Below are 14723 nucleotides of genomic sequence, written 5' to 3'. Positions count from 1 at the left end.
AATAAGCCAGTATTATGAATTGAAGTATTTAAGTTATGTATTTGCAAAAGACCCAGAGTCTTTTTACTGAATGGAACTTCTGTTCCCTTATTCCTGAGCATGGTGTGGGCCTCTACCACAGATGTCTGTGTGATCTACGATGTGGTGCATAGCCTTAGGAGTGTTGTGGTTCAAAAGCCAAGTTGAGAGGGAACTGTGGATTGTCTATAAGAGTGGACACCTCTCCTGCCATATCAAGCCCACCCTTCTTTCAGGCTCTAACAGACCCCTTTTCAGCTTTTTAGGACTTCTTTTCAGCCACACACAGTAACTCCTTAGTCTCCTTTTCCTGTACTGTAGACTCTGGCCCAACCTTGATTCTTCTGAGAATTCAGAATGCCCATGGCTATGGTTTCCCTACAGGTAGGCATCGTGTAGTGACGGCTGCAGAAGAGAGGCCTCGTCTGTATCCCGGACTTGGAGGTTAGGTGTTTACAGCTGAAATGAGCTAGGATGTTCTCCGTTTATCTCGTGAATTTGGGAATCTGCCCTTGTTTGAATTCTCTAGGTTGTCTCAGTGGAGAGTTCCAAATGTGCGGGATGCTGCAATTAGACATCTTTGTTTTGGTTCTGTAGACACAGCCATATTTGGGAAACACAAATGGGCCAGTTTTCGTATTTAAGACTTGTCTTGGTTAACAGTGCATGTTTAAGAAACTTCGTGTGCCCAGAGTTGTACATATAAAGAGTTTGAGAAGGAGCTCAGGGCTCTGGAATGCCGTGAAGTCGGGTTAGGGGCAGGGAATTGGCAGCAAGCAGGCCTAGGGAGCAGTGGGGTACTGTGCGTTGTCACCTGGCAGCCCCTGCTGACTATTTTAAGATGAAACATTTTGGTGCAATTGCTTCTCAGGAAATCTGGCTGAACATTCTAGTCGTTTTATTGCCCCCCTTGTCCTCATAAGGAACTACACGGGAGTAGTTTGGCTTCATTAAACAAACGCAATCACTGGCAACTAATGTTGGAATCTCGCATTTAGAGCATTTCCTATTAGTCTTGTGGAAGATTGCATCATGTGGGGCTATGTTCTAATGGACAAGATTGTTCGTGGCGTGTTTTTTAGCTTGTCACCTACATTTTCTCTTGAAAGTTCTAAATATTACACAGTTGCATTTCAAATGCTAGGTATGAGCTGAAAAAGTAACTTTTCATTTAAGAAGAAACATCATCTAGAAAACAGAAATGAAATTTAAAAGTTGCCTATAATTCCATGCTGCCAAATCATTATTAGAATTTGGGCATGTTTCCTTTCAAATATATGGATATATCTTTTTGTTTGTTTGTTTTAAAGGTTTATTTATTTTAGACAGAGCACGGGTGAGCGCGGGGGTAGGGCAGAGAGAGAGGGAGAGAGAAACTCTAAGCAGACTCCGTGCTCAGCTTAGAGCCTGATGCGGGGCTCGATCTCACGACCCTGAGATCACGATCTGAGCCGAAACCAAGAGGCGGGCGCTTAAGTGACTGCACCACCCAGGTGCCCCTGGCTATGTTTTATTTTTTACATAACCATAATCACAAATGCACACAGACCTACACCCTGCTTTCCTCACCTACTCTTATAAGAAGTGTCTTCCCGTGTTGTGTGGTCTACATAGCCATTATTTTTACAACTGTTCCAACAGTCCACCCAGGGGTGTGTGTGGCCATGTAATTGGTCCCCTGTCACTGAACCAGAGAGTGTCCAGGTTTTCACTATTTTTAGTAAAGCCGTGAGAAACATCTCTGTGTAGGTTTTTGTCATTTGGGGGGCTTTCTTTGGGTAGATTCGCCGAAAGCACAAAGGGATTGAGGTATGTTGCTCTTGATGTGTAACGCTAAAGACAGGGATAACAACTTACAGTGTCACTGGCCATGTAGAAAAATGTCAGTGCCTTTGCTTTTGTCCACATTGAGTGTTAGTGTTTTTAAATTTATGGACTAATTAGGAAGTGGAAAAAATAGTCATTATTTGCATCTTTTTTTTTTTTTTTTTTTAACTAATCAGGTTAAGTGAACCTTTTCTCATGGGTTGGTTGGTTTGCATTTTTCTTCTGGGAATTATTTCTTCATGGCTTTTTAATTTTTTTCCTGGCAATAAGTATGAACATACTGTAAGATCAGGATATTAATCCTCTATCATGTATGCTACAAACCATGCATTTTAATACATAGATAATATAACATATGATTGCAAGTTATCCAAATTCTGTTGTCTGGAGCTCAAATAATATTGCATTGATAAGACTTGAAACTATTTGGGGGCTGTATTTTGCTTATTGGCAATTGGCAGAATCAACTTTGTATGTTTATTTTAAGGCTTTGTTTACGTATAAAAGATAAAACACCATTGCAAGTGTATTGGTAATTAGCTTTCCAGCTCTGGATCTGACCTGTCTCTGGCAAGGGTCTGGGATGAGAGTGTGATGATTTTAGTGGGAACGTGGGCATCAGATTTCTGAATTCTGTGATTGGAAATTGGTCTTATTAAAATGAGTTCCTTATCAGCATGACTTCTAGTGGAGATTAAAAACAAAACTAAACCCAAATAAAAACCTGTAATTTTTGTTGGGCCAGTGCATCTGGCGACTAGGGTTGCCATTAAAGGTTGGGGAGGTGAGGGAAAGGGTATTAGTGGGAAGAAACCATGAGATGAAGGACTTGGAAAGGGGAACTGTTATTCAGGGTGCAGCAGGAATGACAGTCTGCTACCGTGGAGTTTAGGGCTTACTGAATATATGGGGGAAGCAAGATGGAAGGCTCACCGGGACCTTATCTTACATGGCCTGATACTGTATTCAGGAATTCAGACCTCAGTTTTTAAAGATTATTTATTTATTTATTTATTTATTTATTTATTTATTTATTTGAGACAGAGAGAACGAGAGAGAGAGAGCACATGAGAGGGGGGAGGGTCAGAGGGAGAAGCAGGTTCCTTGCTGAGCAGGGAGCCCGATGCGGGACTCGATCCAGGGACTCCAGGATCATGACCTGAGGCGAAGGCAGTCGCTTAACCAACTGAGTCACCCAGGCGCCCCCAGACCTCAGTTTTTAGACCAGTGTTTCCCAAAGTGCGATATCTCGAAGTGAGCTGAGAAGTATGTCACTGAACATTTGAAAATGTTAGCGTTCATTCCTTGATTCTCTGTCCCATGCAGAACTTATTCCTTTTCTTTCTGTGGCCCTGTACCATGTAGCTCCGATTGCTAGCAGAAGGGCTCTGCATCATATTATATTTCAGTGGGACATGTCTGTCACCCAGCACTCTGCGATGGCCTCAAAGACCGCAGCTGTGTGGTTCATGCTGGTCTCCTCTGGGCGAAGCACTGTCCTGGTTGCATAGCAGGTGCAAGAGAAATACTGTTTGAACAGTGTCACCAGGCCTGTGTCTTAGCCACCATTATTCTTTCCTAGGAGGTTTGGTGCCCTTTTTCCTTTAGCTCTGTACTGCCAGCCAGCCCTCTGAGCTCACAGGGGCTCTGTGGGTTGTTTTCCCCGTGGAAATGTGACCTCTAGGGAGTCTTCCACGGCTAAAGTCACAGTGTGGCCCTCCATGGCTGTGTAGGGTGGTTCTGGGCTTCTTAGGCCATTGTCATGGTCTAGGAATGAGGTGGTGGAGTGTGAGTGTGAGCGTGAGGTTGGAAACCCAGAGGCGGCTGAGGCGCAGGACTCATGAAGAAGGAAGAATTGACTAGACCAGGCAGCTTGTCAGGTGCGGGGTAAGAGGGGGGTGACAAGGGGAAAGGAGAAAGCAGCGCGCACTGACTGGTGTGTGCGAGGGGCAGTGGATTCTCTGCACCATTAATTGGGCGCTTGCCAGGCACCATACCAGATGTTGGGACACGGAGATGAGCAAGACCCGGCCTTGCCGGAAGGTGCTCACTGTCTATTGGGCTCAGTGCATGAGGCCTGGTTGGAGGGGCAGAGACAGACTGGAAGGCAAGGTGGGGGCGAGATGAGTATCGGACTCAGCCATCTCTTGTCGCTGATTATTGGGACTTGGTGTTCACTGAGTAATGGGGTGATATTGGAAGGTTCTAAAAGGGGAAATGGCACTGGCCAGTCTGTGCATTAGCTGTGGAGGATTGATTCTCATCTGGAATTCTGTATCCATTGCCAAGAGGCCAAAGGCTGCAGGTGGCCTGAGGAGGATGAAAAGGGATAGAGGGCTTAGTAGAGAAGTAAAAAGCAAGACAAAGGGAAACTTTTTCTGAATCTCAGTTTTTACACCCCAGTAAGGGTGTGAATTGGATTTCTGGTTTATGAGCTTTTTTTTTTGGTAGCCACAGAACCCAATCATCCAAGGGAAACTCAGGAAATATAAATTAATGAAATCAACAAAAGTACAGCTGCCCTGGTTGAAGTGAAAGATGGGGATGGGGTGGGTGGGTTACCAGCACTGTGGCATGAGGGGGCTCATGGAACCTCCTTCCAAAGCAGGCAGAAAGCTAGTGAAATGGGCTAGGTAACCTACATGGATCCTTCTGGCTCTCGTATTCCAGATAAAATCCCCAAGGAAGTGAGCATGAAGATAGAAAGGAATGAGGACCCAGTGTGGGGTCCTCTAGATCTCTGAACTCCTAGAAGAACAGTGGAAGCCCTGATCCAGAAAGGAGATTCTCCTGGCCTGATGTAAACCAACCCACAGTGGCACTTAGAAACCAGGACCAAAAAGTGTTTGTGGGAGGAAGAAGGAGTTAAGTGTTTTAAATTCAGTGGAAAAGGTCAGTGAGGCCCCGACCAGTGCAGAAGCCAGTGTTGGGCTTGGCCGTGTCTGCACTGGAAATCTTTCTGAAGGCCATTTCAGATAATTGGTTAGAGCGGAAACCAGTTGGAGAGACTCCAGGAGGAAATGAGAGGATGTGGAGGATGGCCTTTCTGATGTGTTTTCCTATGGCTCCCTCTCCAGAAGCATCGGTCTTTTCACAAAAACCTTGTGCTTGTTGTGTTTTGAGCCCCCAGCTATGTCATGGGATTCCATACCTAAGTTCATGTCACGGTTGGGTTTATCCTATCTTCCTCCCCTTGAAAGGCAGTGTCAGCAACTCAGTGTGTATCCTTTCTGGCTTTCTGAAGAACCTTCTGTGCCCTCTTCAACTAAGTAGAGAGTGCATTTGGAGAGAAATGACCATTAATAGAGATTGAGAAGAGGATGAGCTGTTGAAAAATTGGAGAAATTTGACTTTGCTGTGTGGGTCAACAAAGTATAAAAAGCAAAAAGGCCGAGCATTTATTCTGGGGCTTTGTGAGCTGTCACTATTCTTTTCAAGCCATTGGAAGGAAGTAGCTGCAAATAAATCAAGTCCCAGACTGGATTTCAAAGCCAGAGTGTAACCAGGGTCTGGTTGGGATGGGGAGCTAGCTTGTTTTTAGACAGCTATGTTGGATTTAAGGAGGGTCCCGATTATCTTGAAGTGAAGACTCCAAAATTGGGTTCTAAAGGCTAAATAGAGACAAGGACAGAGTTCATGACTGAGCACCCACTGAATTCTTGGTCATGGGGATGACACAGTGTCTCTCCTATGGAAATGTAAAATTGTGTGTGTGTGTGTACACACACATACTTAGTACATACGTGGGGAGAAGCAATGGAAGTCAGACACCATAGGGCATAGGAGAAGCTGGAGCACCTTTTGCGAGAGGTCAGTCTGAGACTCCTTCTTTTCCAAGAATCTTTGCTGGACCTTGAATTCATTTTAACAGACAAACTCAATTCTTCCATCGTCCTACATCCCTGAACCATCCATATAAGGAAGGACCTTCTTTCCTTCCCCAATAAACAACCCATATTTAGTTATTGGATCCTATTTGAGCTGGAAGCATGAGTATAACTTTTGCTTTTCAGTAATTATTCACTCTGTGTCATCAAGACTTATCTCAGAATTATAGGGTCGTGGAATTAGGGAGGGACCATGCAGAACCATCAGTTATCCAGATGCATTCTTAACAAGTCTGGGTGCTTTACATTTTGTTCTTCTGGTGGAATGTCTGTGTTGACGCTGTGAGCCTTTACCCAAGTACGGTAGGTCCTGGCTGTCCAAGCTTGACCCTCGCTGGCCCACCCAAGCTCTGACACTGAGGAGCTTCCTGCGATTTACTGGGGGATAGCTGTCCACTTGGAGCTGTATGGTGTTGCCACTAGATGGCACTGTTCATCTTTTTGGCTTGTACCCAAAGGTGCCTGCCTCCTTTGGAGGCGACTTGTGGGAGAGAAATTCCAAAGACATACCATCATGTTCTCAACCAAATCAAACCCTTTACAGCTTGGTTTTCAAGTAAATATTAAGTGTCAGGGGGTTTTATGTAAAATAAACTCTCACATTCTACATATGATTTTAATAGCTTGCATTATCTCTAAATAAACTGCAGGGACTAGATTATGACTTTCAAGGCTTACAGTGTGCTGGTCAGACTCAGTTTGTGCACCTTCCTGATCCCGTCCTCACCATCCCAACTCTGAGCTCTTCAGGTCGTAGAGACAAGACCCTTTGCTGAGCCCCCTTGGGATTCAGATCTGGATGGCCTCACTTGAGGAGAGAGGAATGAAGATTCTCCTCTCAGAATGAAACCTCTGGGACTTCTTCCTCCCCCTCACCTTGTGCCGGTCAAGATTCTTGGGTTGCAAATGACCGGAAAGTGCCTCTCAAACGGAGCTCAAACTGAAATGGGGTTTATTGGTAAGAGCTTGGGTAGTTCCGAATTTGTGGGAGGCTGGAGAACTGCCCTCCGAACAGAGGCAGGAATTCAAGGAGACTGAGTGGGATGGAGTGAGAGCTGAAATTGGGCCCTGTGATAGTCGGGATAGGGCTGCAATAGTCTGTAGCCGCCACTGGTGAGGACTGGACACCGGGCACCCTCCTTGGTACAGCCGCCATGGCCACGCTTGCTGGAGATCTTATTTTAAACTGTCCCCTTCTTCTTTGTGTCACCTGCGGCCGATTCAGTCACCAAATGAGAGCATGCCACAGAACCTACGACCCAAAAAGGCTGTGTCCAGAGCTGGTGCTCACCTGTGCATGGTCATTGTCACCCATTACTGTTATGATAGTTCTTAAAATATTAAAACAGTGTCCTAGCACTCTGGGTCCATTCGCCTTCCATCTTACAATCCAGCCACTAACTGGCTAACACCTGGCATGGGGGGGCCTCCCAGAGACTGCTACAGCTGACCTCTACTGGGGTTGCTGGGCACTTGTGACCAGGTGATGGTATTTTGGATAATCTCCCTGACCGGATGTACATTAGATCAGTTTGTAAGCAAGAGTGGGGCTGACACTTAGAAATTACCAGTGTCTATGTTGAAAAATATTAACACACGCAAAGGGCTACCCACGTATGACGGTGATATTCATCATGTGTGAGTTGAGGTACCTTTTTTGTTTGGTTCATAGGACATTTCCATTCATCTCTTTCCTAGCCTAAGAATGCATTTGTGCCATGTACTTATTTTTAAAATGAAGATGAATTAAACAGAACTGTCCAGAGGGAAGTGGTAAATGAATTATGAAGGGTTAATACAATAAAATATTATGTAGCCATTAAAATAATGGATATGATGACTGTGTAAAAACCCAGAAAAATGTTGAAATCTTAATTTTTTTTAATTTTTTTATTTTTTAAAGATTTTATTTATTTATTTGACAGAGAGGCAGGAGAGAGGGAACACAAGCAGGGGGAGTGGGAGAGGGAGAAGCAGGCTTCCTGCTGAGCAGGGAGCCCGATGTGGGGCTCGATCCCAGGACCCTGGGATCCCGACCTGAGCCGAAGGCAGACGCCTAACAACTGAGCCACCCAGGCGCCCCATAAATGATATCTTTTGATATCAAAATGATATCTTTTATCAGTGAAGTTGGAAGGTCTCTTTTCTTTCTTTCTTTTTTTTTTTTTTAAAGGTTTTATTTATTTGACAGAGAGAGACACAGCGAGAGAGGGAACACAAGCAGGGGGAGTGGGAGAGGGAGAAGCAGGCTTCCCGCTGAGCAGGAAGCCCGATGCGGGGCTCGATCCCAGGACCCGGGGATCATGACCTGAGCTGAAGGCAGACGCTTATTGACTGAGCCACCCAGGCGCCCCTGAAATCATTAAAAAGTAAAACATAAAGCTGTCTAGACATTACGTTTACAGCTATATGTAAATGGTACTTCTGCAGATAGAGGTTAGAAAGGACTGTAAAGAAAGAAAATACACATTCTATTAAGACAGCTTCATGCTTGAATCAAAAGCCCTTCTTTGGGCGCCTGGGTGGCTCAAATGGTTAAGCATCTGCCTTCGGCTCAGGTCGTGATCCCGGGGTCCTGGGATCGAGCCCCACATCGGGCTCCTGGCTCGGCCGGGAGTCTGCTTCTCCCTCTCCCTCTGCCTCTCCCACTGCTCATGCTCTCTCTCTCTCTCTGTATCTCTGTGTCTCAAATGAATTAAAAAAAAAAAAAAATCTTAAAAAAAAAAAAAAACCCTTCTTTAATCACTTTAAAAGTTGAAGAAACCTTAATGAAACTATTAAAATTATTTTAAAAATAAAAACGTTTGGATGCTATCCTTCTTGCCCCTAGCATTCTACTCTGTTCCAAGGACGGTGAGCAAGGACAGTGCCTGGCCTCATGTGTTAAAAAGGAAAGTAACGCATGTCTCCTTGCACAGACCCTCAGGCCATGCCTAGGCCTTCTTATTGCAGAATTCATGAACTAGGGAGCTGATTTCCTCTCCCTCTTTGCTTCTCACATTTTAAAGTGCAGAGAGACCAGCTGGAGATCTTGTTAAAATGCAGATTCAGATTCAGTCATTGTAGGGTCGAGTCTGAGTTTCTGCATTCTTAGTAAGTGCCCAGCTGATGCCAGTGCAGCTGGTCTCTGGACCACACTTTAAATAGCAAGGTTCTGCACATCCTGAAATCTTACTTTTCACATTGTCTTTCCAGTATGTTCATTTAAGCCATTTTATTCAAAATATGTGCAAGACCAGTGCTTTGGAAACTACAGAATATTGTGGAGAGAAATGAAAGACCTGCATAAAGGGACAGAGGATCTACTCTCATGAATTAGAAAATTCAATATTGGTAAAATGTTAATTTCCCTCCAGACTGATGTATAGATTCAATACAGTCCCAATCAAAAGTCCAGCACGCTTCTTGCTCGGTTTTTGGTAGAAGTGGGTAAGCCTCTCAACTTTGTGAGAATGCAAAGGATCTAAAAGAACCAAAAATGATTTTTGAAAAAGAATGAAGTTGGAAGACTCACACTACCAGATTTCAAGACTTACTCTAAAACTGGAGTAATCGAGAGAGTGAGTTATGGGCTCAAGTCAGATCCGTGGAACAGACCAAAGTCCAGAAATAGACTCACACACATATGGCTGATTGCTGAATGATGGTGGGCTAAGTGAGAGAAGTCAGGTGCAAGAAGTCAGGTGTAACATTCTAGGAAAAGGGTTAGACTCTGGTGATAGAAAGCAGATCCGTGGTTACTGCAGACTTGAGATGAGGCCATACTAAATGAGGGGCTGGTCTTTGTGAATCAAGAGAATGCATTCCCCCCTCAGGCCAATAGAGTGCAGAACCTGACAGCCTGGGCCTTCGAGTCCGCTCGTCTGGGTCCCAGTACCAAGCTGTGCCCCCCTCGCACCTCTGTCTCCTTATCCATGTAAACTAATACAATGTCAGTGCTTACTCTGTAGGGTCATTGGGAGGATCAAATGAATATATTTAAAGCATCTAGAACATTTCCATGTGCATAATATATATGTATAACTTATTATCCTTTGATAATCATTTTGTGTTGTGATTTCAACGTCTTTCTTCTAAAATTTGGTTCTTTCTTTCCTTTACCCTCTCCTTGACCCATGTGCATTCATGGAACTTGAGGTTTTTAATAGAATCTTAGAACTGGAAGAGATCTTGCTTAGTACCTAAACCAAGTACTGGTGACAAAACTGAGGCCAAGGAGGTAGAGTGCTGTGCCCAAGGTCAAGGTCATGTTCATAGGCAGCCAGCCAAGAACTAGAAGCCTGGCCAGGCGACTCCTGGTTATATATGGTGTCTGCATTATTCATGCAAACCATGGGGACTAACTGTGAACCTGCCATTCATCAGTTCTGTTGTGGTGTTGTCTGTTTTCCTGCAGAGCAGTTCGGAGCCCCCGTAGTGGAAGACTTGTCCTGTTACCATCATGAGCTCTGGTAAGTCATTTTAAACCCTGTCTTTCTCCTCTGGACAAATCTATAAAACTGGGTAGTTTACCCAGATTTCCTACTTACTCATAAGGCCCCAACTGCGTTTCATTTTTTATTTTTTGAGACCTGGGCAAGCGCCAAAGCTCTGTCATAGTTGTCATTGCTACCGCCGCCTTCATTACAAATGATTTAATGACTGCCTACTATGTGTTAAGCACTAGGCTTAACATGCACCACGTCCTAATCTTTGTAATATCTCCTTTTCTTGCTTTTTAAACAACTTTATTGAGGTATAATTGTCATACAGTGAACTGCAGAGATTTTCAGCATGCAGTTTGATAGATGTTGACATATGTATATACCTCCGTGGCATTGTTTAATCCTGGTGACTGCAGCAAAAGGAAACAGATTGGCCATAATTGTCCCAGGGTGCAATCTAATCTAACACTTCCTTCATCGAGGCTGGAAGAGCAGCTTGCTCACAGTTTTGCAATGCCTTTGGTAGTAAAAATCAAGACCTAAAGAAATGACCAGTTTTGCGTATGTTTAGTTTAGAGCTGGGGTAGAAAGCACGGGCTAGGGAAGTCAGAGAAGGGAACAGTTCCCTGCTCATTGTGCAGCCAAGAGTTGTCAGTTTTCCGGTCCAGAATTCAAGGCAGAGAAGTTTCCATCTGGAAATTAAGGCCCACCTTGGCTCTGAGCGTGCTCTGGAGCCTCCCGAGGCCCATAGGCTGTGTGTGGGGTATTGGGCAGATGACCAAGTAGCAGCTCATTCATGAGTCTCCTAATTCTGCATTATGTCTGGAGTGTTACCAGAGATCTCTGCAGATTAAAAACAAGCCTTTCCATGTATTGACATACGGTGTCCTTTTAGCCAAATCTAAATTGTGCAGGACGGTGTGTGCTTAGGACTGAGGGGGGCTCCAGGTAGAACAGCACAGGGCCTCAACTTGGCTTCCTCCCAGACCGACTGTGCAGCCTCTGGCCTGTGGGGACCTCCCTCTGCATTCTGCTCTGTGAAACGGACGTCATGGAAGCACCGGCTCCCTGGGACTGTGAGGATTAAGTGACACGGTGCCTCGGATGTTCTGTGCCCACCACGTGGCCAGTGTTCCGTCCTCGCTTATCAGCTCAGATCTCCTCCTTGCAAGGAGGGGGCTTGGCTTGTTCTGATCCCTTGAGCCCTTTTGCTGCACGTGGAGAGGCTACACACCTTCTTTTTCCCTCCAAGTGGACTTGGGTACTGCCAGGAGCTCCTGCTTTGTCACTCTTCATTTGCTTGGCTTTTTGGTTTTGTGGTCATTTAAAACAGGCCAGGAAGCGCCTTTTTTTTTTTTCCCCTGCTCTGCAGCCTAAAATTTCTGGATCTTCTCTCAGGATGAGCCTAAGCTGGCATTGAGGCTCCTGGCATGCCAAAGGGCAGGAGGCAGAAGAAGGGAGGGCGCGGCAGGAGGGTAAGGGTGTGGACAGGCCTGTGGGACTTCTCCCAGGTTCGTTCTCAGGCGTGGTGCTAGGAGGCATTTTATAGAAAGAGTCCAAAAAATCCAGACCCTCTGACCTGGTAATCCCACTCTTGGGAATTCCTGTCTTAATTCGGAGGAAACAAAAACATTACCCACATGAAGGTGGGGAATGAGTAGGTTCATTGTGTGTATTTACTTGATGGACTATTACGCCACTATTAAAAGTGGCCATTAGGAAGAAAGCAGCTATGAGGAAAACATTTGTTTTAACCTTCGGTGGAAAGAGAAGCATGAAAATGATGCATTCATTTTATTCCAAGTTCGGCCTGGGCTGCCAGTCACCAGGGGCAGGGCTTTGTTTGTGTTCTCTCATTGGATTCTCCTGGCAGACCCACAAAGACCAGCATGGTGTACCCCGGCCTATTCTGTGCATGGGGAACCTGAGGCCCTGAGAGGTGGAGGATTTGTCTGGCATAGCCAGCTGGTGGGTAGTGGAGCTGAGGCAAAGCCAGGCATGGGCACTAGCACACTGTGCCTCAGAGGTCTGAATGGGAGGTGCTGGGACGATTTTGCAAATTTTCTTCAAGTTTCGCTATGTTTCATGAAAAGAAAGCAAGGAAAGGAAATGCACGGGGCTTAGCCCGGTGGGAGCTCAGAGGCTAGCGTGGGGGGGCCCGAAGCAAGGCCTGCAGCCCCAGAGAAGAGATAGTGGAGAGGAACTAGGGCAGGTGCAGGGAGAAGAGAGAGTTACAGAAATAACAGATGGGGTGATGGAACCTATGTTACTTCTTTTACCTGGATTTCTGGCCTTCTTGCCAACGCCCTCCTTCCATCCATCCCAAGAATGTAGGTGCGAGGGAGATATTGGCATCGGGGGGAATTAGCCTTCATCTGCAGGTGGGTGGGGGCAGCGAGCAGGACAGAATCTGTGGGGCCAGTGTCGGGAGGTCCAGGCTGCTGGTGGGGAAGGGTGGTGGCCCTGCTCGTGTCTGGATCAGGGGCATCCGGGCTGGCCCAGCAGTGTGGGCCATGTCAGGGAGGCTGATTGTTGGGAGCCTAGGTAGGTGACCTGGTCTCAGCCAGGGGAGCCACCGGGTTTTGGGACAGGGCTTCAGTCCCAGCATTTGGGGAGATTAGTATATAAGCTCTTTCATATAGAATATATTTAGTTTGTATTATAGACTATATAGGAGCCATTTTTTATTTTAAAAATAAAAAATGTTTCTCCCTGTTGGGGGCAAGAAGATGCCCTGGGGGATGGAGCAGACCAGATTGGAGACCCCAGCGTGGTGATCTTGGGCGGGCCTGGCATCCTCTCTGCGCTTCACATTTCTTATCTGTGAAATAGGAGTTCCTGACTCCCAGCTCCAGGGGACTGGGTCTGAAGGATAAAAATGAGATGCTACTTACAGAATGTTAGCGTGGATCCTCAGATCCGGACAAATAGATGTTTAAGAAACCATGGCTGTTATGATTATATTTGTGGCTTGGTTAGCTCTTGGCTGGTGGGGGGTGGGGGTGGGGTTACTCCAAACCACACAGGTGGGTCTTAGGCTGCTCTCAGTGCCTTTAGCTGAGCAGAACTTGGAAAGGTCTCCATTGACCTAGAAGAGATGACATTTGCGGTAAGCAAGCCTCGAGGAGGCACAGGATTTCCCCAAGGTAAGGAAAGCAGAGGAGGCATTCCTGGTGTGGGTCTTGTAGGAACCAAGCCTAAAGGTCTGGAAGTTCATATCTGACAAGCTCAGGGGTTATGAGGAGATGGGCATGGCGGGCAGGGGAGGAGGGAAACAGAGCAGGAAAAGGCTATAGGACCAGTGGTTAGGAGAGCCCAGAATCCAGTGTGAATTGCCCAGGCTTTGTCCCCTAGGTAGCTGATGGCCACTGGGGCTTGTTTGCTTGCTTGCTTTTAATTATCAGGAAGATCAGTTAATTTAAATATAACCACGTAGGCCAAGATATAAGTCCTACAACTTACTAAAAAATTATATTCCAAACAATCATTTGTACATTTGAGGGAACTCAGAATACATTTTCTCCTCGTGGATGATTTTTTTCCTCATATGCATGATTGAATTCCCAACTAAACCCCAATATTTTTATTTTTAAAACAGAGATGAAATACCATCTACTTAAAATATACTGAGTTGTCGTAGAAGATCCTATTGCATTGTCCTGTTTCGTTTTCGTCTGTCCTGCACCCTGGGGCTTTTTAACCCAGGGAGGGCCATGGTTGGATCAGGAGCTAGAAAGTGCTGTCTGGATGCAGACTGACAGTGGGGGTGGAGAAGGGACAGAATGAAGACATGGGGGAAGCGGTGGGGAAGCCAGGTCATCTCTGGGACAGTAACAGAAGAGCCGCAGTGGGGGTGGGGGGGCGAGGGGCAGTGTCCAGAGACATTCCAGGGGATGGATAGCATGCTTCTGATGATGGGGGACGTGGGTGGGTGAAGGAAGGTGTCAAAGAGCCTGAGGTCTCTGTCCTCTGACAGCTCTCACTCTGGATGCTCAGGGATGCGATTGAGCTGGCCTTCCGGTGAGTAGATAAGCCTTTGTCAGTCGGGAGATGCCATTTTGAGGGAATGAAGCAGATTTTTTAAAAATGTCAGAAATGAAGCCATAGCGAGGCGGTGGGAGAATTTACATCACCTACCACATACTTCCCATCCCCAAACAGCTCTTGGGTTCTCTCCTGGTTCAAGCCACACAGTGTTCTCAGAATTCTCCCATGGCGCCTGAGGGGGCACCTGAGAAAGCCAGCATGTCCCCAGCATGTCACACACGCAGGACTCAATAAATGTTGGGGAGAGAGGATCCCAAGCCTTGTGCTCTTTGTCTCTCTTTCAGAATGTGACGTTGGTGCTTCTAAAGCCGTGGTCAACGGGTTGGCGCCAGGCAGCAATGGGCAGGACAAAGGTAAGCTCTTGAAGGGAAGCCCGGCTGGGTATTAGGAAGCAGTTCTAGATGGAACAGAGTATGTGGGGCCAGGGCCACTGGCCTGGTACGAGCAGTCACTGGTCGCATCGGGCTGTGAACCAGAGACCTGTTTCCTGTGCCGACTTTGAGACTGGGAGCATGTTCTT

General features: G+C 46.1%; 1 protein-coding gene across 40 annotated transcripts in view; it reads left to right on the top strand.

Annotated features, from left to right (window-relative positions):
* The window catches only part of SORBS1 (sorbin and SH3 domain containing 1), a 226802-nt gene that overhangs the window by 99764 nt on the left and 112315 nt on the right, over window positions 1–14723 (top strand). For all 40 annotated transcript variants that reach the window (XM_064595054.1, XM_064595052.1, XM_045878470.3 and 37 more), the window contains 2 exons: window positions 10129–10183; window positions 14488–14556. In XM_064595054.1, the coding sequence (XP_064451124.1) occupies window positions 10174–10183; window positions 14488–14556 (79 nt within the window). In that variant the 5' untranslated portion in view covers window positions 10129–10173. The remainder of the gene's footprint in view (window positions 1–10128; window positions 10184–14487; window positions 14557–14723) is intronic.

Source organism: Mirounga angustirostris, unplaced genomic scaffold, assembly GCF_029215605.1.
Source record: "Mirounga angustirostris isolate CCGP_5_RB_7025 unplaced genomic scaffold, mMirAng1.0.hap1 SCAF_6, whole genome shotgun sequence".
NCBI classification, from domain to species: domain Eukaryota; kingdom Metazoa; phylum Chordata; class Mammalia; order Carnivora; family Phocidae; genus Mirounga; species Mirounga angustirostris.
The sequence above is the reverse complement of the archived record's forward strand: the minus strand, read 5'-3'. Positions and strand labels throughout refer to the sequence as shown.